Source organism: Corvus moneduloides, chromosome 2 (assembly GCF_009650955.1).
Source record: "Corvus moneduloides isolate bCorMon1 chromosome 2, bCorMon1.pri, whole genome shotgun sequence".
Lineage (NCBI taxonomy): Eukaryota > Metazoa > Chordata > Aves > Passeriformes > Corvidae > Corvus > Corvus moneduloides.
In genome coordinates, this window is record NC_045477.1 from 105,030,908 (window position 1) to 105,055,485 (window position 24,578).

Consider the following 24,578-nt stretch of genomic DNA (forward strand, 5'->3'; position numbering starts at 1 on the left):
ATTGCTGTATTGTGCTTCCCACATTTCATAGGTAAAAAAAATAAAGCTAAGAAATTATCTGCATTTTATTAGCACTCAGCTAAAGCTGCAGTTCCACATTACATAGAATTGAAACTCCTTGAGCTCTTAGCTGGTTGACAAAAAGTTCCTAATATTAAAAAAAAACCAAAAAAACAAAAAAAAAACAAACCAAAAAAACCCAAACCAAACCAAACCAAAACAAACAAAAACCAAACAAACGAAAGAGCAAAAGAAAATGCTAAGTGTTTGTACAGCTATTAAAATTTCCACAGTTTGTAGCCTTAGACTGTGAGGGAGCACCTGTCAAAAATTACAGGGTTGGGTGACTGGACATTGTGTTTTAGAAAACTTTCATGCAAGCAAAGTGGACACTAAGCATCTCATATTCCAGTGACATGTACCAGGGATGTGGCTGGTTGCTTGAAGAAATCAACATTCACAGTCCAACTTGTGCACGCTCTTCCACATAGATTTCACTTTTTTGTATTCAGTTTCCTATGCCCTTACCATTATCCTTTTTGTCTTGGTTTCAGTTCCCTCCCCTAAGTTCCATCCACTTAACAAACATTTCTTCCATAAAGTATTCAGCTTAAGAGATTTGTCTGCTCCTATTAGCACACAAGTGATTCTTAGTAAGATCTGAATCCTTGAAGCTATTAACTGCAGAAATTAATCCCAAATAATAATTATAAAAATTACTAAACTTCCATGTCAATTAACAATTTTTGTCTCCCTTCATGCAGCTTACAGTAAAAAAGGAAAAAAAAAAGGAACTTGAGCTTCTGCAATCTTTGTTGATCACATGAATATTACCCTTTCATAATGCCTTTTCTCCTAGCTGATTACTCTCAGGCTCTCTTGTTAAGGACTTTGAAGTTGCCTTCCTTTGGTGTTCAGATGAAGAGAAAGAAGATACAGTACAGATTACTGTCGTCTTGAGTGAGTTATGTCATGTTACATTCTCCTCTGCACCTCAGCTGAACCACTGGAAACCACTTTAGTGCTGTTCTCTCCTGCTCCGTTTTACAGTCTCTTCCAGCATCTAATCTGCCAGACCTGGAAGCACACAGAAAATGGTATGTTAAACTTTCATTTTAAATTTGCTCTTAGATATCTTTGACTGGAATTGTTTTGGAAGATTTTCAAGAACATATTCTGCTTTTCTGTTTTCTAAATGGTCCAATGGGTCGAAGCTGCAGAGCATTATGATTGCAAAGGAAAGGATTTATCTGTACTCCTATACTTCTGAATGAGCATAATAATATACTTGCTGTAACTTCTGAGGTGTTTCTCTAGGCTTTCCCCCATGAACTCCTCACATATATATGGAACATTAGCAGATAAACTTCCTTCAGAAACACATAGCTGTACTGTTGCTGAATATTTGAACACCCTAAATCATTAGGGGTTTGTGCACATAGCAGTTAAGATCAGTAGATTAGTTCTTTTGAACTCCTTATAAAACCAAGCATAGATCACAGACAAAAGAACAGCTCGCATACTCCTGCTGTACTTTTAAACAAGCCTCTCATTGCAAAGACATTGCACAAGACAGCATTGCTTCTTGCTCTTATTTAGGTCTTTCTGTTTGCTCTGGTACTATAATGGATGCAACATTTTACATATGCAAATAGCCAGATACAGCCCCAAGATGTAACTCTTTACAGTTAAAACAGCTAATGCATTACAAAGATTATCAGGAGAGGGAAGAATATACAAAGAAATGAAGCACAAAGATGGTAGGAGCTACGCTGGCTCTGCAACAACACTTAAGTCCCTAAAAATACTGAAATACATGAGAAACCTACAAACATATTCACGAAGACTTTCAAAGCCCAGATTCTTTGCACCTAATTCCAGGCACCTAAATGTTCAGTGCTAGTCTCTGTTTGGTGTGTGGTAAGCTAGAACTCTTTCCATCTTCAGAGCCAAGCAGCAGCTGGAGAAGGGTCTCTTGGTCTCTCTCTATCTCTCTCTTCCTCCCCCCTTCCTCTCTTGAATGTCACTGCAGCCTCGGTTAATAACAATAAACTGAGGAACTTAGTAAGCAGCTAAAATTAAGGGCCTGAGTGCAATGGTTGCATACAAGTTCATGTAGGAAGTTTGCCTATTTAATCTAGACTGCAATCATACCTTGCCCATGTCATGCTCTAATGCTTGGACAGTGTTTATTTTGGTTTATCACATCTTTAAAGGTTGAATCTAATTGACTTTTCCTCCTGTTGCATTAAGTGTGTAGCAATTTGGCAGAAAATAAACTCCCTTGCTTTCCATCTGGTCCTCAGAGATCAGAGAGGCTGGGTGTGCCTGGACTTAATTTCTGATTCGAGCCGATTTAGTACTACTAAGTCTGGTCAGGTTCCCAGATGCAACAATAGCCTGAGTTACACTACAAGCCTCATCTCATTCGCTAACAGATTCAACAGTTGTGAGGATTACTGATTCATCACTGTAAGTCTGGTTGAGTTCAATAAGAACTTTCATGAACACAGATTCACCAATACCACAGTTTATTGGATAATTGATAAATATACTAGACTTGCAAAATACAAATGTACAGTTCTATGTAAGTGCTCCCAGTGCAAATCTTACCAAAGAAGCATCCCTAGTTTTGGGAAGAGAGAAAAACAAGCCCACTGACTTGTCTGTAAAATGGTTGCATTCTCATCCTCTGTCAATGAAGATTTCAAATGCCAATTTATACTTTTGGGAGAAGTGGAAGCAAGACTGCGACCAAATATTCTGTTACTGCCATCATTAATGGGGGACACAGAGCAGCCACTTATATGTAAATGAGAGATATCAAGAGTAACAAAGAAATTACAAAGACTTTGCGTCTTGCACAAGGAAAGTACAGAATTGTGACACTTTAGCTTCTCTTCCTCTTCTACCTGGCTGACTGAAAGTAAAAGGGTTATCTGTTTCTGCTTGATAACGCATTACCCTTCAGCAGGCCATAATGCCCAGAGTAATCCCTTATGGAAATCCCTTTACCACATATCACGGCATATCTCACGGCTGTAGGCCTCATTCCTACACCTTCTCTGTTTTAAAGGAAGAAAGGCTACTGGACTTGTATGTGCAGCAGCTGCCAGTATTGCCATCTGTGACTGCAGGTTCTGTGTCCATGGCTGGTGACAGCCAGCACTTCATGGTCTGCTGTGGTGCGCGTCATCAGATGCAGAATAAATGGTACCTGTGTGATGGAGTGACATGTCTTGCATTGCAGAGAGTCTCTATGGTTTCCCTACCAGTTCTCTGCTATGCTCCATGGGCACTTGCCTTGGCAAATGATCCTGGCCCTGGGGTCCATTGGTCTGCAGTAAAAGATGGAGATAGGCAGTTTCTGGGATAACATGGGCCATTTGGTTAGGATAGACACTCTTTGTTTTTTCATTAGACTCATAATGTTCTTTACATGCATAAAATGCTGTGTCCCCTGGGGAAAAAAAGGAAAGGAAATACCAATATATGCCTCCTGAAACTTATATTCCTACCTGCACATCCATCCATGGTCAGTGTGTGACCAGGACCCCAATTTAGCTGTATAGTTGGCCTGACCCAGTGTGTAGGTGAAATATTCTCATTGCATTAAACTAATACTTCCGTATTTCCTTGGTTTTAGGTATCTCGTGCAAAGATGTCAAATGCATTGCCATTTATCCTGCTCTTCATATTCCCAATGCTGCTGTCAGGGGCTTGGTTTCCCAAAACTTTACCCTGTGATGTTAAGTCCTCAGAAGGCACTGTGACAGTGGACTGCACTGATCGGCGCCTTACAGAAGTCCCCAGAGGGATCCCTGGAAACGTTACCAACCTTACCCTGAGTATTAACCATATCCCCCACATCTACCCAACATCCTTTGATCATCTTGAAAACCTCCAGGAGATTGACTTCAGATGCAACTGTGTGCCTGTCAAACTTGGCCCCAAAAATCATGTGTGCACTAGCAAACTGAAGATTGAGACTGGTAGTTTTGCTGCCCTGACAAGATTGAAGTCATTGTATTTGGATGCAAACCAGCTGGCAGAAATACCCCGAGGTCTTCCGGCTACTTTAACCCTGCTGAGCCTGGAAGCAAACAGTATCTTTTTTATCCATGAAGCCAGCTTCTCAGAGCTAGGAAACATAGAGGTATTGTATCTTGGACAGAACTGTTACTACCGCAATCCATGCAACGTTTCATTTGAAATTGAGAAAACAGCCTTTCTGGGGCTGAAAAAGTTAACAATACTATCCCTGAAGTCCAACAACTTAACACATATTCCACCCAATTTGTCATCTACTTTAAAGGAATTGTATATTTACAACAACATGATTCAAGTGATTCACGAACAGGATTTAAGTGGCCTTTCCAATCTAGAAATTCTTGACCTAAGTGGTAATTGCCCACGTTGCTATGATGCCCCATATCCTTGCATTCCTTGTCCCAAGAGCTCGATTCAGATACATTCAAAGGCTTTTGACTCCTTGGAAAATTTAAGAATTTTGCGACTTCACAGTAACTCTCTTCAGAGCATACCCAGCAGCTGGTTTAAAAACATCAAGAATCTCAAAGAACTTGACCTCTCCCAAAATTTCCTCATGAGGGAGATTGGAGATGCTCAGTTTTTGACATTTATCCCCAGCCTTATGCAGCTTGATCTGTCCTTCAACTTTGAAGTGAAGGTGTATTCTCCCTTCTTGAATCTTTCTAAGACATTTTCTTCTCTCTATAACCTGGAAACCCTGAGGCTCAAGGGTTATGTCTTTAAAGAACTGAGAGCACAAGATCTACGTCCACTGCTCGGTCTTCAGAATCTAACCATGTTGGATCTCGGGACTAACTTTATTAAAGTTGCAGACCTGACAGTGTTTGAAGAATTCCCAGCTCTTAAGTTCATTGACCTCTCAGTGAATAAAATTTCTCCTTCTTCAGGGGAAAGCAACTTCTATGGATTTTGCTCTAATCCTGGCATTTCAGTTGAGCAATACAACAGGCAAGTACGACAAGAGATGCATTATTTCAGGTATGACGTGTATGAGCGAAGCTGCCGTTCCAAAGACAAAGAGGCTTCTTCCTACCAATCTATAGTTAAGGAAGATTGCCTTAACTACGGAAAAACTCTGGATTTAAGCAGAAACAATGTATTTTTTGTTAACCCCTCAGACTTCCTGGGACTTAGCTCCCTCAAATGTCTCAATTTGTCAGATAATGCAATAAGTCAAACTTTAAATGGAAGTGAATTCTCTTACCTGTCTGGATTGAAATATCTGGATTTTTCTAACAACAGGGTTGATTTGCTACACCAAACTGCTTTCAAAGAGCTAAAATTTTTAGAAATTCTAGATCTGAGCAATAACCAGCATTATTTTCTGGCAGAAGGTGTTACTCACGTGCTTAGTTTTATGAAAAACCTAGCCCATCTGAAGAAGCTGATGATGAATGAGAATGACATTTCTACCACTATTGATACAGGAATGGAAAGCCAATCTCTTAGAATTTTAGAATTCAGAGGAAATCGTTTAGATGCTTTATGGGTGGATGGCAATGCTAGATATTTGTCCTTCTTCAAGAATCTGACCAGCCTGGAAGAACTGGATATTTCCTTCAACTCGCTCAGTTTTTTGCCTCATGATGTTTTTAAAGGAATGCCTCCTAGTCTCAAGATCCTCAACTTAACAAATAATCAACTGAAGAGTTTCATCTGGGGAAGCCTCCCCTCTCTGAGGAACCTAGTAACTCTGGACCTGAGCAATAACCTTCTGACTACTGTTCCCAAAGAACTGTCCAATTGCACCTCATCACTCCAAAAACTGATGCTCCGAAACAATCGCATTCAGCGATTAACCAAACATTTTCTCAGAGGTGCTTTTAAACTGAGGTACTTGGACCTCAGCTCAAACAAGATTGAAATAATTAAGAGATCCAGCTTCCCCGAGAATGTCATTAACAACCTGGAGATGCTGCTTTTGCATGGCAATCCTTTTAAGTGTAACTGTGAGGCTGTGTGGTTTGTCTGGTGGATCAATCAGACACAGGTGACCATTCCTCTTCTGGCCACAGACGTGACCTGTGCTGGCCCAGGGGCACATAAGGGAAGGAGCGTGGTTTTCTTGGATCTGTATACCTGTCAGCTGGACACGTCGTATTTGATCCTGTACGCTCTGTCAGCTTCAACCGTCCTTGGCTTTATGGTGTTCACAGTGATGAGCCACCTCTACTTCTGGGATGTGTGGTATAGCTACCATTACTGCACTGCCAAGCTGAAGGGCTATCGGCGCTTGTCTTTACCAGATGCCTGCTACGATGCCTTTATTGCCTATGACAATGAAGATGCAGCTGTGAATGAGTGGGTGCTGCAGGAACTGGTTGAAAGGCTGGAAAACCAAAAAGCCAGGCAGTTCAATTTATGCCTGGAAGGAAGGGACTGGCTCCCAGGACAGCCAGTCTTTGACAACCTTTCCCAGAGCATTCAGCTGAGCAAAAAGACCATATTTGTGCTGACCAACAAGTATATTAAAAGCGGCAGCTTTAAGACAACATTTTACATGGCTCATCAGCGGCTTCTAGATGACAAAATGGATGTCATTATCTTGATATTTCTTGAGAAGGTTTTGCAGAAGTCCCGCTATGTCCGGCTGAGGAAGAGGCTGTGCAGAAGTTCAGTCCTGGAATGGCCAACTAACCCTCAGTCTCAGCCCTACTTCTGGCAGTGCCTGAAAAATGCCATAGCTACAAGCAATTCACTGGCTTACAACAAGCTTCTCCAAGAAACTGTTTAGCTTTACTCTCCCTTTTAATATTGTTATGATACACAAGATCAAAATCTCCTGAGCGAAAGATTCTGAACTTCATTTGCAGAAACTGTCAAAGCATGGAAGATAAACCTGTTTGATGTTATCCCCCAAAATGAAATGCAGAACTACTTCGAAATCCAATAATTCACTTGTACTCTGACAAGTTTGAACAGAAACTGTTGCCAGAATAGATCTTTAGTTGATATACACCTTGTTTTGCACTGATGGCTGCACAGCAAAGGAAGATGCTAAAATGGGAAGGTATGTGAGACAAAGTTCAGTAGGGCTTGCAGTCTGATTTGTGAAAGCAAGGATGGGGAGCAGGACAGCAGACAGGCAGAGGAATAGACACAAAGCGGGTGGAGCAAATCAAGTAAACCAAGGAGGAAGTGAGAATAGAAAAAGAGAGGAAGGTAAAAAGTAAAAAAGAGAAAGTGGAAAAGGTGGTAAGAAAGGAGCAACATGCAGCTATACTAGAGCATGGTGGAAGTTCAGAAGCATTTACTGCTAATTTCCAAATAACTTTTTCACTTTGCCTTTCATCTGCCTCCTGGGCTGTTGGCTGAGCTGGCTACTCCATGAAGATTTTAGGGCTCCTCTCTAATGTTGTACTATCAGTTTGAGGACCTTTTCCACCCAAGCCCTGAGTGACCACCCCTTCTGTATTAGCTGGGTGTTAGCTGCTCCAGCCAGAGCTGGCACCTGAGGACATACTACCTGTCCCCAGAAGAAAATATAGACAGAATTTGGAAGTGCAAAGCATGTAAGATTAGGTCACACAAGGAAAGCATCCTTCCCACTGTTTCTTCAGCTGTGCTGTTGTGCTCCTGAGCAGCCTTAAGCCCTCCTTCATCTCCTTGTTCCCCAGGCAGGTCCTTCTCCCACAGCAACGGATGGGCCACCACTAAACACTTGAGATAGGAATAGGTCTGACTTTGAGGACATCCTGAAAAAGGGAAGAAACATAAACACCTGTGTCTGCTCCCCACTCTGTTTCACAGTACAGACTCATTGAACACATGACAGTATTTCAAAGGAAACCTCTTTTAAGGGCAGCCTAAACTTCTGAGCATGACATAGGCAGGTTCTCGGCTTGATGTGATGATGTCTGTTTTGGGAGAAGCAGCACATTTTCACCTTGCTGAGTGCTTCTGCCTGCAATAGTCTGGGCAGCTTCTCCCCTCTTGCTCAAAGCCCTTTTTCTTTTCTGGCAACTTGTCTTGCTGACATCTCTGGCTGATGGGGAACTGTCACTGTTAACTGCTTTAAACTTGTTTATTTCAGATGCCACCTGCATTTCCTCACCTAAATGTTATGACTGGTCCTTTCTTTAGGTAGCTCCTCTTTTATTTATTTGTAGGCAACAAGACAGAAAAAAAAAGAAACACAAGAAAAGAAACTTCATATAATAATATTACTGATGAGAAGGTTTTTTCCTATCAGTTTGTCACAACATTTTTATTGATTGAATACAGAAGTAGGAAAAAGATGAGGACCTGGTTAAAAACTGGGAGTTTTACAGTTAAATTTTAATAACATGTATTTCTAGTGGTTTTGTTTGTAAGCCTAAACAATCTGTATCTCTAAATATGATGACAGATCATGTCACTCTCTCCATAAGGTAATTCTTGAAACAGGAACATCTATCCCCCAGTTACTCCCACACCATCTCCCTCTGGCGCCCCACAAAATGTCTGTTTGGAGCAGATCCTCTTTCTCAGCCTCACTGATTAGGGCAGGAACACCAGGTCACTTAGCCTTTCTGAGGTTGAGAGGAGAGGTATTTTTATCCCCTTCTGTTGACGAGCATGCACAGTATGGGTATGAGATGAGTAGCAATGAGTATAAATTGATACTGGTATTAAGGGAGCTGACTAGGAAAGGTATCCTCCTTGATGTTCTTCATCAATTGCTACTTCCTTACAGAAATTGTAACAGACCATGGCTAGACTTGGTATTTAGCCTATGCAGACCGGAAAGACCACACATGGAATGGAAGAAGCAGAAAGAGGAGAAAGGAGGAAGAATATTGGCAAATTAATTGAATTTTTACAGTGCTTGTGGAATTGGCAGAAAAAAATGTGCTATTTACATTACTAGCATTAGTAATTAGGCACAAACATAATAATCACTGGAAGTTGGTAAGAAACATCTATACTTACAGCACAGGTTTATATGACTGTAAAATCCTCTCTGATCACTTTGATCTCTCTGTTTTTAAGAACTGACACACGAGGAACTTGCAGCTGCCTCCCCTGTGAGAAAAATTTATATTTGAAGGGACTTCTTAAATCAAAGCAGGTCTGATTTCAACACAGCTTGTTTAGTCTCTTGTTCTGCAATAAAATTGGGGTGCCACGTAGCAAACATGATATTCCATAAAGGAACTTTATAACAGCATCTTTAAAAATACACTGTGTAGTAGATCACACTGGGGGTCAACAGGCCCTCTAGAACAGTGAACCACTTTTAGTTTCTAAATATTTTTCTGAATATTTTCTTTCATTTCACAAGCTGAGTTCAAGTCGCACTGTCTTAGCTATGTGGTTTATTTATGTCATACTCCCCATAGTAATATCTGCAACTCTGGTATCGTATATCTTACCAGTATTTTATTAAGATTCCACAAGAGTGAGAAGGCCTGGAAGTATGTGTTGCTTAAAAACACATATGCCAAATCTTGTATTTTCCTACAGAAAGAGTAGTTTTCAGCTAAAGAGCAAAATTGTCAATGAGTCCTTTGTGAATATGCCTTGTTTTTCTACCACAATTTTTTATGCTTTTGCTTTGCTAACTGAAGAAATAATTGAAATGTGATTTCTAACTGATCTCCCACAGTGACAGATTACTTTCAGTGTAGAAGAACAAAGAGAAATTTCCTGAAATATCGAACAAGAGAAGTTTTAGCTTATATTCTTGACTGGTTTCCAGATGGTTCTTTGCCATAATTGAGAGTATTTGAGGTCCACAAGTCTATATGGAAGGATTACATTCATACAAGGTTATGCTCCTAAACATTGCAGCTGAGTTCTGCATTCTGTTCATAATAAAATTTTTTAACCTAATTACCTTGGTCTAAGACTTATTTTTAGTTCTGGTATTAACTTAGGAAAAACTTAATCACTAAGTCATGTTGTTGCTTATCTATCCTGAACTTCTATTCATGATGCAAAAGAAAGAACTTGCAAAGTAAGAATTTTATTGACCCTTGCTCCTTTGGAAAAAGAAATGTCAAAGTCTTTCCATACTTCCCTGTAGTTTCTCACCTTGCATGTTCCTCTCAGAAGTTCCTCAGCATCACTGTGACAGAATGTATTTTACTGTCCTAAAACCCACCTCAGGCAGCAGTGGCACCAGTTCGTCAAAATCCCAGAGCTTGACTATTTGTCTTTGAAAATCAACCAGAAATTTGGGCTTCTGCAAGAAGCAGAAGGCGAAGTGATGTATAGCCTGTACTTAATGCCAGAAAACTTACACACCAGTGTGTCAAAGAGGTGATGAAAAAGGGAGCAGAAACTAGCAGCTGTATCTTCCACCCTTGTAAATATCACTGAAACCACCTTTTCTGTTGTTTTACCCAGGGTATCTTTTGCAATTCCACAAACGACCCATTCTAGAATCTGGCATGAGAAAAGAAGCCCCTTATGTGTGTGACTATCTTGGGTTTTGGTTTTGATGTGCACCTCAGCTGGATCTGAAAAGAGAGAGGGAAGAGTGAGGATGCTGGCATGGACTGTAGGTTGGCATGTTGACTCAGCCCAGTGATGTCTGGGAGACGGACACGCTGCACTTCGAAGGATAACTCAAAGTTATGTAAAGATTGGACAAACATGTCCTAGAATAAGTTATTCACATAAAGAATAAATTATGAGACTACTTCAGTTGTCTAATACTTATCTTCAACCCTACATATCCTATTTTCTCACTTGTTCCAAGGAAGAAAAGGAATCATGTTACAAGCATGGGCAATGTTTCCTACGACATTTTTAAGGGCCAGGATCAATACTATAAGATACCCCTCAGACACAATTGCCTCATGCATTTAAGGAGTAATTCAAAGACAACAGATTCCCTCTTGGTACTGCTTCCTCCCAGAACTCTTCTTCAGCTTCCCATGGATGACTGTGAATGAAACCCTGCTTTGGTGTGAGATCCAGTCCCAGAAACTGCCTGGCAGAAATGCTAATTTTCTGGAGTACAAACATATTTGGGTTTGAATTTTCTTGAGACTGATGTAGCTGTATGTGTGCATATGCATGGGCTCTGAGGTGTGATGTGCACCCTCTCTGGCTCTATCCCAGGTCCCAGAAATCCTGACATCAGGGGGGCAGCTCTGCAAGTGACAGGGAAAGAGGAGCAACCACTTCTGCAAAGAGGAGCTGTGATGGAGCTCAGCTTTGCAGCAGTTAAGTCCTTCTGATGCTCTCCCCTTTGATAAGAGACTCTAATCCCAGAGTTGTTACATATATGTATAGTGTATACGTGTGTGTGTGTGTGTGTGTGTGTGTGTGTATGCATATATACATATAGACACATCCAAAAAACCTTCTGCTTAAAAAAACAAACAAAACAAAACAAAACAAAAATAATTTTTAATGTCATGGATCACAGCAGGATCCTATAAACAACCCCAGTTTCAAATTTTTGTCAACAGGATACCAAAACCAATTAATAAATCTCACAGAAAGACTGTGGTTTAAGTATTGAAAGGAGAAGAAAAACCCTCAAGAAATGGCACTTCTAAAGCAAGCTAAATAACTAAGAGCACAAAAGAAACACATTTTCTCGAAAATCTCCTACAATTGTTAGGAACAAAAAAGTTAATTTACAATCCCAGTCTGGCACTGTTCTTAAAATTTTTTTTACATTAGTAATTTTATACACAGTGAGTGATTACTAATGTATCCTGAGAAAATATTTCATTCTCTAGGATAGGTCAGTTCTTCTTTTCAAAAAGAAAAATAAAAGCTCTCCTTTTCTAGTGTCTCATGGAAAGGCACTTCAAACTAGTGTGGATGATAAAAGGACTGGAGGAGCAACAAGGGAAAAGAGCAGATGCTCCAATTGCCCATTCTGTGGGCAGCTGGCCGGCAAGCCAACATTAAGAGGGAGAAGCTCAGAGAGCCAAAACCCAAATCCTTCCACAAGCAGCTCCCTCTTAACCAGGAGGAGCCAGGCTGACCCCAGGGAGTTCCAGGGGAGATGCCCTACCTTCTCTATGATCCTGCAGTGAGGGTGGGGGAATGGTGCTAGAAAAGGATAGTGTCAATGCCTTCACCTTGTCCAACTCTCCAATTTAGACTGTCTTTTCATGAGACAACCTGCTGCAGACTCACAAATGCTTTCTAATATTGTTTCCTTGGGAAAAATAAAGCTCACAGCTTTGGCCTCCAAGCTCAACCATGTTCTTATACCTACCTACACCGATTTTTCTGATTCTGCTGCAGGGCAAAGGGCTCAGACAGGATTTTAAGGCAAACTTGGCGTAACAGAGCCTAAGCCTCACTGGCAATCCTCTTAACTAGCTCTCTTTGTCTGGAGATAGGGTTACATTTCACTGAGTGTAACCTTGAGAAGGATGACCAGAGACAGTGATTGAAGGACACAGGAAAGTCTTCAGACCCAAAGACCATGTAAATGAAAGATTAACTAATCAGGATAGCATGCAAAGAGCATTTAATACCTCATTGCCTTGTGAATTTATTAGGTTCTTTCCCTCTTATTTCCAAGTCTTCCTCTAAGTATCCTTAACTCTGATTTTTGTGATTTGTTATACACTGAATATTGTGCAGGGGGGGAAAAAGTCTAAAATTATATTAACTCTTGTTCAGAAATTCCTGATAATTAAAATAATTTATAACTTCTCTCTCCTTCTCTCCCTCTCCCTGTCTTGTCTCTCCCTGGAAATATATTGTTATGCCTACAGCAGAGCACAGTAGCTGTTGCACTGTAGTTATGCAATGCAACTGTTTTTCAGGGACAGAATTAGAAAATTTCTTGTAGTATAACTGAATGGAAAATGCATGTTTGCTGAAAGAAACATTACAAATGGGAGCATGAGATGAAGGGATTGAGTGCACCTTTGGCAAATTTTCAGATGACGGCAGCCTGAGTGATGCAGTTGGTGCTCCTGAAGGACAGGATTCATCCAGAAGGACCTGGACAGGCTCAAGAAGTGGACCCATGAGAATATCTTGAGTAAGGCGGTGCGGTGGTCGGGGGAGAGGTTGCCGCGTTGTCCCAAAAGCATCCCGGGCAGGGGATTGCTCCAGCGGTGCCGCTTAGCACACTAGCAGGCTAACTCTCACACCCATGCAGATGGACGCATGAAAGCACACACACTCAAGCTGGATAGCTCATGAGTTACCAGAGGCAAAGAATCAGGAGGTGTCTCCGTACAGAGTTCCATGGACGAAGGTTTATTCCAAGCACGCCATGAAAGTGTCCAGGGACAAAGAGCCCAGAACAATGCAGGTCCAGGGTTTTATATGGGAGCAGGGCGAGCACCAGAGACCAATGGTCTGAGGGTACATGGGCAGTACACAGGCAGGACTAGGGTAGGGGAGCCAATGGGGAAACTCTGGGGGAGTGGTCAGGGGCAAGGGCCAATGGGCCAACCAGACAGACCAAATCTGCACAGAATCACAAAGCCTGATGGGGGAGCCTTTCCTTCTCACCTTGAGTTGGGGTGATCTTAAACTTCAAAGCTGGCCCACCAATGGGCCTCTCCTGCTCCGGAGCTCTTTGGCCCCTCGCCTCCACCGCCGCTGGCTCAGCTGCCACAACACTTGAGGTTTAGTAAGACCAAGTACAAGGTGATGCATCTGGATCAGAGCAACCCTCAGTATCAATACAGGCTGGGGGATGAACAGATCAAGAGCAGCCCTGCTGAGAAGGACTTGGGGGTGCTGGTGGAGGAGAGTCTGGACATGACCCAGCCATGTGGACTTGTAGCTCAGAAAGCCAAACATGTCCTGTACTACATCCAAAGCAGCCTGGCCAGCAGGGCAATGGAGGGGATTCTGCCCCTCTGCTCTGCTCTGGTGAGATCCCACCCAGAGCACTGCATCCAGCTGTGGGGTCCTCAGCACAGGAGGGACATGGACCTGTTAGAGCAAGTCGACAGGAGGCCACTGAGATGACCAGAGGGATGGAGCACGTCTCCTATGAGGAAACGCTGAAAGAGTTGGGATTGTTCAGCCTGGAGAAGAGAAGGCTTTGGGGTGACCTGATTGTGGCCTCCCAGGACCTGAAGGGAGCCTACAAGAAAGATGGAGAGGGACTTTTTACAAGGGTGTGTAGTGGCAGGAAAAGGGGGAATGCCTTCAAACTGAAAGACAGTAGGTTTACATTAGATAATAGGAAGAAATCCTTTCTGTGCGGGTAGTGAGACACTGGAAGAGATTGCCCAGAGAAGCTGTGGATGCCTCATCACTGGAAGCGTTCAAGGACAGACTGGATGAAGCCCTGAGGAACTCGGTCTAGTGGAAGGTGTCCCTGCCCATGGCAGGGGTATTGAGACTACTTGATCTGTAAGGCCTCTTCCAACTCAAGCCATTCTACTCTATGATTGGAAGATTGCAATCGGGGTTTGGTGTATTCAGTTCTTGAGGAAGAGTATTGTTGAGGCAGTTAGTTCTTCCTGAATCCTCACATTCCTCTGCCTGCTCATCATCACATACCTGCCCAGCCATCACAGGGACATAAGGATTTTACTTCCTATTTTTCGTAACACCTTTTATTGTTCTCCTCCCTTATTTCACTTTCACTTTGTATTTTACAGGGAACTTTTTCTGCACAGCAGACAAGATGACTCAACATTAATCTCACATATCGATATTCTCTTTAGTCATTATGTTTTGTTCTCATTTTAGATAACAAAATAGCTCATGCTAGCTATCCAGTATGAGATATTTTGTGTGCATTTGCATTAAATAAAAGCACATTCAGGAAATGCTTCATGCCTTTCTACAGTGATGCTGAAGACACACACCTGTCTTGCTTATTCAGACAATTTCTTCATCTCATTCCAGTAAAACCATTGCGTTAGCTGCCGGCATTGCTTTGTCGTTTCTTCAAATAAACAGCTATCTCCTTCTGCATAAATTCATATTTAATCTTTTATTTTCTTAAGTACGGTAGTGGTTTTAGTAATTTTTCATTTGCATGGCTATGTGTCACAGTGTTGTGTAGGAATACCTATGCTAGAGAATTGCATTATGCTTCAGGTTTGTTCCTGCATGTGATCCAGCTGTTAGTGTAAATAAATTTTGAATTATCAGTGTAGAGGATTTCATAACATTTTCATCACTTAAGCTTGACCTTCAGGCCAATTTTTAACCTACTGTAGAGGATTTGAAGGCTTGTAACAGCTAATGCCAACACTTCCTACATGTTTTATTCATGTGACGGTGTTTGCCCTGAAGTAAATGACCAGAGTGCAATCTAATTTCACCTTGGTCACTTTAATACAGACTATGAGCACACTGCTTGATCTGTACTACAGGATTAATACCTTATTTTAGTATGTGGAAAGTAGAATCAACAAGCTTTGAGTTCAAGTCAAGCCGCAGGAGGACTAGAGAAAGAGTGCATTCTAAAAGCATGACTTTTGGAGAGGATTTTAGCAGTTTTGAGAAACTTTAGATTTTGATAGTAGACTGAAATTGGCACATTAAGCACAAAGAGTGTCACCAGGAGAGGTCTTCAGCCTATGTGTAGATTAAATGCAATTTTCTCAAGTTTAAAAAAGTTGAAGGAATTACATTTTAATGGCGATGATTAATGGAGACAGTACGTAGAGGCGTTCCACCTACTTTACCCAATTAGGGCTCATGTCCATCAGCATCTTTTCCATTACAACACCTTCTTAGTCCTGAAGGAAATTGGTGGAGGTTAGAACTGGGACTTTAGTGAGCCCTGTGGAAATATCTTCCCACAGAACTTGGGGCTGTCCTGCTCTCACCAACCTGACCATGTTGTCACTGTCCCCCAGTAACCTGACCTGGGTGTGAGCCTCCCTGCACGTACCTCTACAGCACCTTGATCTGAGTCAAAGTGCCTCAATTGCACTTCTCCACTTGAACTTTGCTCTGGAAAATCTCATGTTCAAATACATCCTTAACAAAGCAGACTTTAATTTTGACTCCACAAAATTGCTGCTGTATGCTTTCAAAAACTGCCAGAGCTGTGAGTGAATCCCTTCTGCATCTGATTTCCTCAGGCAGGTCATAGCCTCTGGAGAGGTTGTACAGAGTTCGTCTGCTCTGGAAGAGCAGGATTTATCTTTCAATTACCAGAGGCAAATCCAGTCATGGCACTGAAACCTTTCTCAACACTTATAATCCCTAAAATCATAGTAGATAGAGGAAGTTATCGTTGTTACTAACATTATATGTCAAAGAGCAAAACAAAGAATGCACAAACTTCTAGTTACTCTTAGAAAGCTAAATGTTCTTGATCAGGGTCCAAACTTTAGAAAAGCTGACATGTATGTTTTCAAATAATTTAATAACCTCATAGACCTATTGCTGAGAGAAAATTAGATGCTTCCACAAAGGAAACTATATTTTCTTAAATATAGGAGGAAAAGGCAACTTGAAAGATTACATGTGAAGCTGGAAGTAGAAAACCAAATCACATGCATTGCTAACATGTTCTGATGAGAGTTTCTGCAGCCAGTTCTTGTCTGCTAGTAGAGATGACTCTGGAAATAGGTCTTCAATCACATTAGTGACACTGGGGAAGACATTAGGTTTGATACAGAGCAGTTCTGTACACAGTGTTCCTCTTTAACAATCACAGGTTTAAGCTTTCTAAATCCAAAATTATCTCTTCACCTTTGCAGACCAGTCATGCACTACTACACTTGCTTTCAATTTATCATCCTTCTCCTCTCTCCAACACTACAAAATTGTAAAATAACTGGCCCCTGTTTCTTAGTTTATTATTCCATCTTCCTCTTAATTTTTTTTTTGCTGCCCAATTCAGACATTTTCCAGTCACATACCCTTAAAAAAACCCAACCAACCAAGAAACAGCCCCCCAAAACCAAACCAACCCAAAAACCAACCCAACAAAACTTGTCACCTTATTTGTTCTGCATGTGGCTTGATACAGTTATGTTTAATTGATGTATTTGGTTTGATGCCTAGGAAAGTTAGAGATTTTGACATTGACTCCTTGTCATCAGGCATTTTGATATATTGGAAAATATTTACTGAAGATAGGTTTTATATATTCTACAGTGATGTGGAAATCAAATACTTGCACATGATTTCCATGGACATAATTTTGCTGCAAGAACATGGGAGAGTTTTTCAGTCTCCCTACTCCAGTTAGTGAGGCTGCAAGTAAGTGACAAACATGTTTATTCCTTTTCCAACAAGCTGGAATATTTCAAAATTTGTTTAGATATTTTTTAAAAGATGCAAGAGCATTAAAATATATGAACAATTCTATCAAAGTTTTAAAACATTATTTTTCTTTCTGTGTTAAACAGATACTGTCAAGATCAGAATGACAAGTATTCAATTTCCCATGCATTGCTGCTAACATTTCCATCCTTTTTTTGCAATGCCTTGAGGGAGCAATTCAAATCACAGGAACAGGGACAGCAAAGGGCAGCAAAGAAGTGTGCAACATTAATCTCAACTGAATCCTACTAAAGTCAATAGTAATTTCTCTGTAACTACAATGGCTTTAAATCAGGTCCTCAGGGGTAGCTTTATAAAGTAATGTAGGTGCCAGCATTTTTGTAGATCCCACCTGATACCTATCTGCATGTTTAGATAGATGAATGGTAGTGAAATTTTGCACTATCAGATATCCTTGTTCCTCAAACAAGGTCAGATGTATCTGCTACTGCAGTCTGTGTTACAACTTTCTGAAGCTGTTGGGCACCACCACTTTACACAAAGTGATTATGAGAAGTCATTAAATTCTTCCCTGGAAGTCAGAAGGCCAATAGTACTCTTTAACCACCCATCACTATTTCTACATGAAAGGCAAAGGCAGCTCAGGAATTTCAAAGTACTTGGAAATAGAAATTTTGCTGAGCATGGTCCTGCACAGGCAGGTGTCTCTGCATGTGTGAGTGGGAGATGATGGTGAGAGGGAGAGCTGGGTAAAAAGCTTGTTGGAGAAGCAGCAAGGGTAGCATTGTGGGATGGGGAAAGAGCCAGAAAGAGTCTTTGCGGTTCCTGGCCAAGAGAACCCTTGTACCGAGAAAATAAAAATATTTACTGTGGCTGAGACAACATTTGTTGTGGACAAGAAAACAATAACTTGTCCATTCTTATGAACAAAAGCTTGCAGAACAATCAGAGTAAGAAAAATGCTGGACTCAAACCTCAGGTTCTCCCATTATCTGGAGTAATCTACAAAACTTTAATCTTGGGCTAGCTGTTTGGATTAAGAATTGCATGCACTGTGCCAATGTAGTGTCTATTTGTCCCATCCATTCCTTTTCTAGCAGCTGCTGTGTCTTTATCTGTGGTACAGTTACGATACGCTTCCTTACTTTTTTTCCGAATCACTTTGGAGATCAGCTATTGCTATTTCCTTTAAGTCATGGTGTTCTTTATTGAGTTAATCTGTCCAATTCCTAGATCTTTACTGAAGCATTTGCTTTCAAGTTCATTTAGACGCTTCTGCCTTCAGTGTGTTCCCAACATCTGCATTTGAACAGAGGACATGGAGGCATGTTCTCGGAGCCACACTTTGGTCTGTAGTATGGTCTTCTCTCATGGAAACTCCATGGCCATGTCCTGAATGCATAGGAGGAGAAAAGATTTGGGTACACACAATATCTGCACACCACTGAGTGAGGAACTCTGGAACTGCAGACAGATAGGGACGGTTGGTGCCCTCCAGCAGATGCCCAGATGTGGAAGAGAAAGGTATGTGGGACATTATGAAGCACACCTGGCTGTAGGGACAACCTGGGACACATATGGTCTAGACGATTGGTGATGAAAATTTGTTTAAGCTGCTGAAGGCCAGGTACTGCTTTGGTAATTGATGACATTCTTTGCTTCAGGTGTCTGCCCTTGCTGGGCATCTGCCTGTGAGATAGAGGTGAGTTGCCATTGTCAGCATGTCATTGTCTCCTACTGAGATACAGTGGGAGCAGTTGTTCAGTAGGCCCATTTTTGGAGGATATTTTATTGTTGATATCATTGTCTTTTTTTGTAGGGAGGGACAGTCCTTAAAGCTTTTGTCTATACTTGTAATTTAGAAGGCTAGAGCTGACAGTATCCTTTTAGTATTCTGGTACAGTATCTTGTGGTTTGCCATACTTGTTTCATATAATTTTAATTTTTTTTTATTGTAATAAAGTCAATGACTGACAGTGGGATTTTGCATGAGTGTGTGGCTGACAGGAGAGTTTCATCAGCCCATTTATGCAAGTTCCCATTCACTTTAACTGTTCAAGCAGAACCTTGGCATAAAATTTTGATGAGGTTCATGATTTTTGTTGGCATGCAATAGACCTTCAAGATGTTCCAAAGTGAATTGCACTGGCATCTGTCAAATGCTTCAATAAGCCCAGATAAATTTAAGACTCTAAATACTGTTTGAAATCTGTCTCTAATTGAACTAAGCTCCAAATTTCTGGATTTTAAACCTGCTGTCAGGTTTTTTCTTGATTTAAAACCTGACATATTTAAGGGCACATGATGACTGCACTACTTGGCCTATCACTTCTAGTTTCATCCCATAGCTCATGTTCATGAAACCCAGGATCACCTATAAATTGCAGATGTATGGGTCACATGAAATCAGAGGCATTTCCTGCTTTAGTCTGGCATATATTTTTCCCAACCCAAATTATGAGTAGTTAGCAATATAGGGAAGACAAGCTCAGAAATATTATTTAAAGGCATCTTATTTTGTAGCAGAATTTGCAATACTAAACCAAAACCCAGAAAAAAATGCAGAACTAAGTCCAAGATAAAAATATCCTACACTCCTTTTTATTTTCTGCTTAGCTAAAGCACTGCTGCTGAGACACTCCTGTTGCCATAAACATGCCCCTCACTTAAAGCAATCCTTAAACCCATTTTCATCCGACCGTAGCTCATGTTCAAACCTGTCTGATTACATCAGCAACACACAATATTTTTAATAGTATCTCAATACTATCCTGGGCCCATGGAAGGCAGATAAGTGCTAAGACTCCTCCCTCAGAATGCAAACACAGTGGAACTGCTTTGAGATTCTGCTTCAGTGTGACTTCCCTAATGTTTTCTGAACTGAAAATATATGGGAGTGAGCCTGGTTACTATAGCAGCAAAGTATTTGGTTAAGTATTCAGAATTTCTCTCTGCACAGCAGGTTTATGAACCTTGCTTAGTAAGAGAGAAGATGTTGAAAATAAAAATTTGAATGAGTGAAAACATTTTGTTGTGATGATTTTGAAATTAAACATTTTAATTTTCATCTTAAAAATGTCTGTACAGAATGGGAAAGTAAACAACTCCCAAACTGCTGTTACCATTCCCGTAAATATGTCATATTAGACTACTTAATGCAAAGGGGAGAAGTAGCTGTTCAGGAACAATTCAGAATATCCTGTACCTTTTGCTTCTGAGAGCTGAGTGTTGACATATCCATCTACAGAGGAGGGAACTGCATTCCGGTCCCCACAACTCAACTCTCTCATCGGCTCTGTTACTGACTTCAAATGCTGTGCCTGGAGTGAAATAAGGGGAAGTGAACCTTTTTCAGTCTTTGCCAAGTAGCAAGTTTGAATCAGCCAGAACACCTTTTTTGGTGAAAAAAAACAACTGCTGAATAGTTAAGTCTGCCCTTCTGCATGAAAATTTGAATAACTTGATGTATGTTAATGATTTTTTTTTAGGCAACTGTCATTTTTCTTTTAGGAAAAATAAAAGTGTACCTCCCGCAAAGAACAGCACAACTCACTCTTTGCCATCCACACAGAGGCTGAGTCGCCAACTATGACAAACCACCTGAAGAGGGATTTGCACAGAACAACACTTCCTCCTTGAGACAGCTCTGCAACTGTCGGACAGGAACGATGCAGTAGCTAGAAAAAAAAGAAAAGTCTACTGCCACACTACTTTCCTAAAATGCAGTCAAAGTGCACCAAGTGCGTAGAAGCAAAGAGACAAAAACATGTCACTGCAGAGATTCTTGCTCCTTGATAGCCTTGGAGAGGAGTTCATCACAGAGGTGGTCTGTCAGCTGAGGCGATGTGCGTCCCTGCACAAGATTGCTTTCATTCAAAATCTGAGATGCCAGAGGTGCATTTGAGAGTGGGAAGAGATTGTTTTGGATCTCTTTGCTGAATTTGGTGCTTACATTACATCTGCAGTTTAAATGCCCACTCATTATCTTGCTCCCTTGGAAAAGTAAATTTACATACGTGGAAAATACTTTCAAGTCTTTGAGCCCAAAGAGTGATCCTTTAAATCGCCTGAGATTCCTCTGATCTAGAGAAAGATTAGAAGTATTAATATGGTTTGAAATACTACTCAGTTCTTCTATCTGTTAATAGAAAGAGCTGCAATTTTTGTTACAAAACTCTCCAAACAAAGTTCTGTTCTCTACCTCTTTAACAATATTTAAATACTTGAATTTATTATGTTTATTATGCTGAATATGGGGTGTGATCTGATGAAGTCTGTCACTCAGACTTTTTAAACTTTTGATTTCAGTCTGGACGAAACCAATGTTTGTTCAGAATGTATCCCAGCATTTCAGGTGTTCCTAGTCATGGTGTGAACAACTATCACAGAATAATTTCACTCTGTTTCCACCAGAGCAGGTAACATGATGTGGAAGTCCCTTGGTAGTTACAGTTGCAGAAGGTTTTGCACTTTCTTAAACAGGTTTTGGGGCTAGTCCTAACAAGCTATTTCTGACTGATGTCCAGTTCAGCTAAATGAAATACCATGTCCTTGTAAGCAAAGGAATAAGGTAAAGCTTAAAATATTCCACTGGAGACAATACCTTAATTACTGCTCTGCTTCATCAAATTATGTCCAGCAGATAGACATCATTCCTCAGATTAGGCATGCTACATGCGGCTAAACATTTTTAGGGCAAAAAGCCCCTAATATGCCCATTTCTTGTCACAGGCTGTATCTGCAACAGCATATTTCTTTAGATACAGAGTGGCTAAAATTGAAAGCAACTCTCCCCCTTGTCTGACTGGCTGTGCTTTGGTTCATCATGTGGAATGGTCTTGAAACGCATCCTCTGGTTTCCTCTTAGCTGAAACAAAGCTGGAAGACATTATGCAGAAGCACAGCTAATGGCCATTCATTCAGTCTAAGGACCAGACTATGACACCTCTCTAAAATAAATCACCCTGAAAAGCATATAATGTGGACAGTGAGCCCTCACCACCAAATTTTTCTTGTTGTATCAGACTATGTGCCAAAGTCACCAATCAGTCAGCATAAGCTATGTTAAATACTGCCCACAAAACCAGTCCGGGATCATATTTGTTCCTTTAGTGCCATTTCTTTAATCTTGGGAGAGAAAAACTTATTAAACCCATAAACAACCAGAATCCATGATATTTATAAAGTAGCTATCAGTTTTTCTTGTGACCTTTTCATAAATGCATGCTTTGTATAATTAAAAATTATCTAGAATGTGATTATTAGCGCTATAGGACAAAATTATCATATTACTGGTTTTATTAATGGGCCATTAATCCAGCTGTTCTCTCTTGAGAAATCTGTTTTTCCCTTGAAATAAAATGTCTGCATCCAAGACTATCTGTTCTGCTTGCTCTTCGTGATCCTCATGGACCAGAAATCTTTTATTACCCCAGAAAACTACCATGCACGTTAGAAGCAGAAATCATCCGTTTCTTCATAGTCTTTCACTGAAGTTTGAAGGTTTTAACAATAAGTGGAAATAAATGATAATGCAGTCATTTTGATATTTGCCTATATTCATACCCAAGAATTTTCTGATGACATCTTTCAGAAGTTCACAAATCTTAAGGAATAACCTTAATCATAATGTGTCAGGTCATTCCTATCTCATTCTTTTTTTTTTCCTTCAACTTAACAGAATTAGGGAAATTACATCTCAGTAATGCTGCACAAAGTACCAGGGTTTTTCATCTTTCATTGCGGCACTAGGACTGAATGTCAGCAGTGCTGTTCCCACTACCAGGAGCTTGCTCTGACTATTCTATTTACAGAACATTTATATTCTATTTATTGCTCTTACAGAACCGTATGAGCAAGAACTGCTACTAAAGCAGTCCTCATGGGAAAAAAATTTGATTCAGGAGATGGGGCTTCTGCAGGTCTCACTTATTGAACCATTCTTTCTTCTTAAGCATCTTTACCAGAGCATCTCTCCATCTGCTCTCCTCAGAAACCAAATGTTACCTTTGCTTAACTATTTAAAGAGCATTCATAGATGAGATTTAAATATACTGTTTAATACAGAATCTCTTCATTCAAGCAGGCATTATCTGAGGTGGTATAATGCTCATTTTGTATGCAAGCCCTGTATGGGTAACACTTCCATCCAAACACTTGCTGGACTTGCAAAACCTTTAACAAATTAAACACTTGAATTATTACCAGCCCTTCCCCAACTGTTGTTTCTGCCATCTGGATTCATAGCTTGCCCCAGTGAACTGTTGCACAACTTACATTTAATTATTTCAGGAAAGGAACAGCTTTTGAAAAATTCTTGCAGAGTTTGACCTTTCTGGATGAAGTTATCTTTAGATTTTGAGAAAAAAATTAGGCTGATAGTATCTAAACCTTGCACAGTCTTTTCTTCTCTAGTATTTCAAAATGGCTAAATCTTCCATTATATGTTTGAAGACCTATCTGAACATCACTCAGAAACTGTTTCCCTAAAATAGTCAGCCTTTTTTTTCCTGTCATAAACTTTATAAAACAACCTAACTTTATTATTTTTCAAAATGTTAATAATCTCACAGAAATTAATTTGCAAGGTGTCACCTTGAGGACAAGATAAGACTGGTCTATTAGAGTGACTTGGTGAAAACATGACTATTTGACCCTTTCATGCACTTGCTAGGACAAAAGTGTGGACTATTTATTTTAACTGCTCTCAGACCCAAGAGTACCTGACCTAGAAAAACACTGGATTTGAGCTTCAAAAGCCTCACATTCATTAACTCAGATCAGTTAATAAGCTTTGGGGAAATTACCTGATTGAATTTCTCTATGAATTACAATAGTCAGGCTGTGAATGGCAACAAATTCAATCTATGTGATTTCAAATATTTAAATCTATCAAACAGTATATAGGATTTTACTTTTAGTTTTGCAGTACAAAAAAATTAAAAATCTAGAACTGTTTGAGCTAAGCCACAATAGGCAGGAGTCACATCTCAGCTGCCATTTACTGAAAATGTCCCTTCGCTGAAGGTTTTTAGCTTGTGTTGGAATGTATTTTCTACATGTAGAGACAACCATCTAAGCAGTAATCCTCCTGAGGTATCAGTGTTCTAAGGAAACTACTTTAAAGTTTTATGGGTCAACAGATAGATATGGGAAAGATGTATTTTTAAAGAACTTCCACAACCTAACACATCTTGGTATATCCCATATTAAACAGGTGACAATCCCCACTGAAGGATACTTCCTATGCTAGGTGTGAGCAGCAACCAAGTGAAAGCATTTGCCTTAGCACCCTTCAGTCCATTTACTCGTGTGAAGCTGATTGAGCAGAATTTTGGCCTTATCATGGCTGCTGATGCTTCTCCTGGAGATTCCTGGCTCACTTCACTGATAAGGCTTAA

At 40.4% G+C, this 24,578-nt stretch overlaps 1 protein-coding gene across 1 annotated transcript; it reads left to right on the forward strand.

Moving 5' to 3' along the window:
• Positions 1 to 730: 730 nt before the first annotated feature.
• On the forward strand, positions 731 to 9,867 carry LOC116440194 (toll-like receptor 7). Its single transcript, XM_032100651.1, has 2 exons — positions 731 to 1,097; positions 3,647 to 9,867. The coding sequence occupies exons 1-2, from the start codon at positions 1,095 to 1,097 to the stop codon at positions 6,785 to 6,787; spliced, it is 3,144 nt and encodes a 1,047-aa protein (XP_031956542.1). The 5' UTR covers positions 731 to 1,094; the 3' UTR covers positions 6,788 to 9,867.
• Positions 9,868 to 24,578: the final 14,711 nt, after the last annotated feature.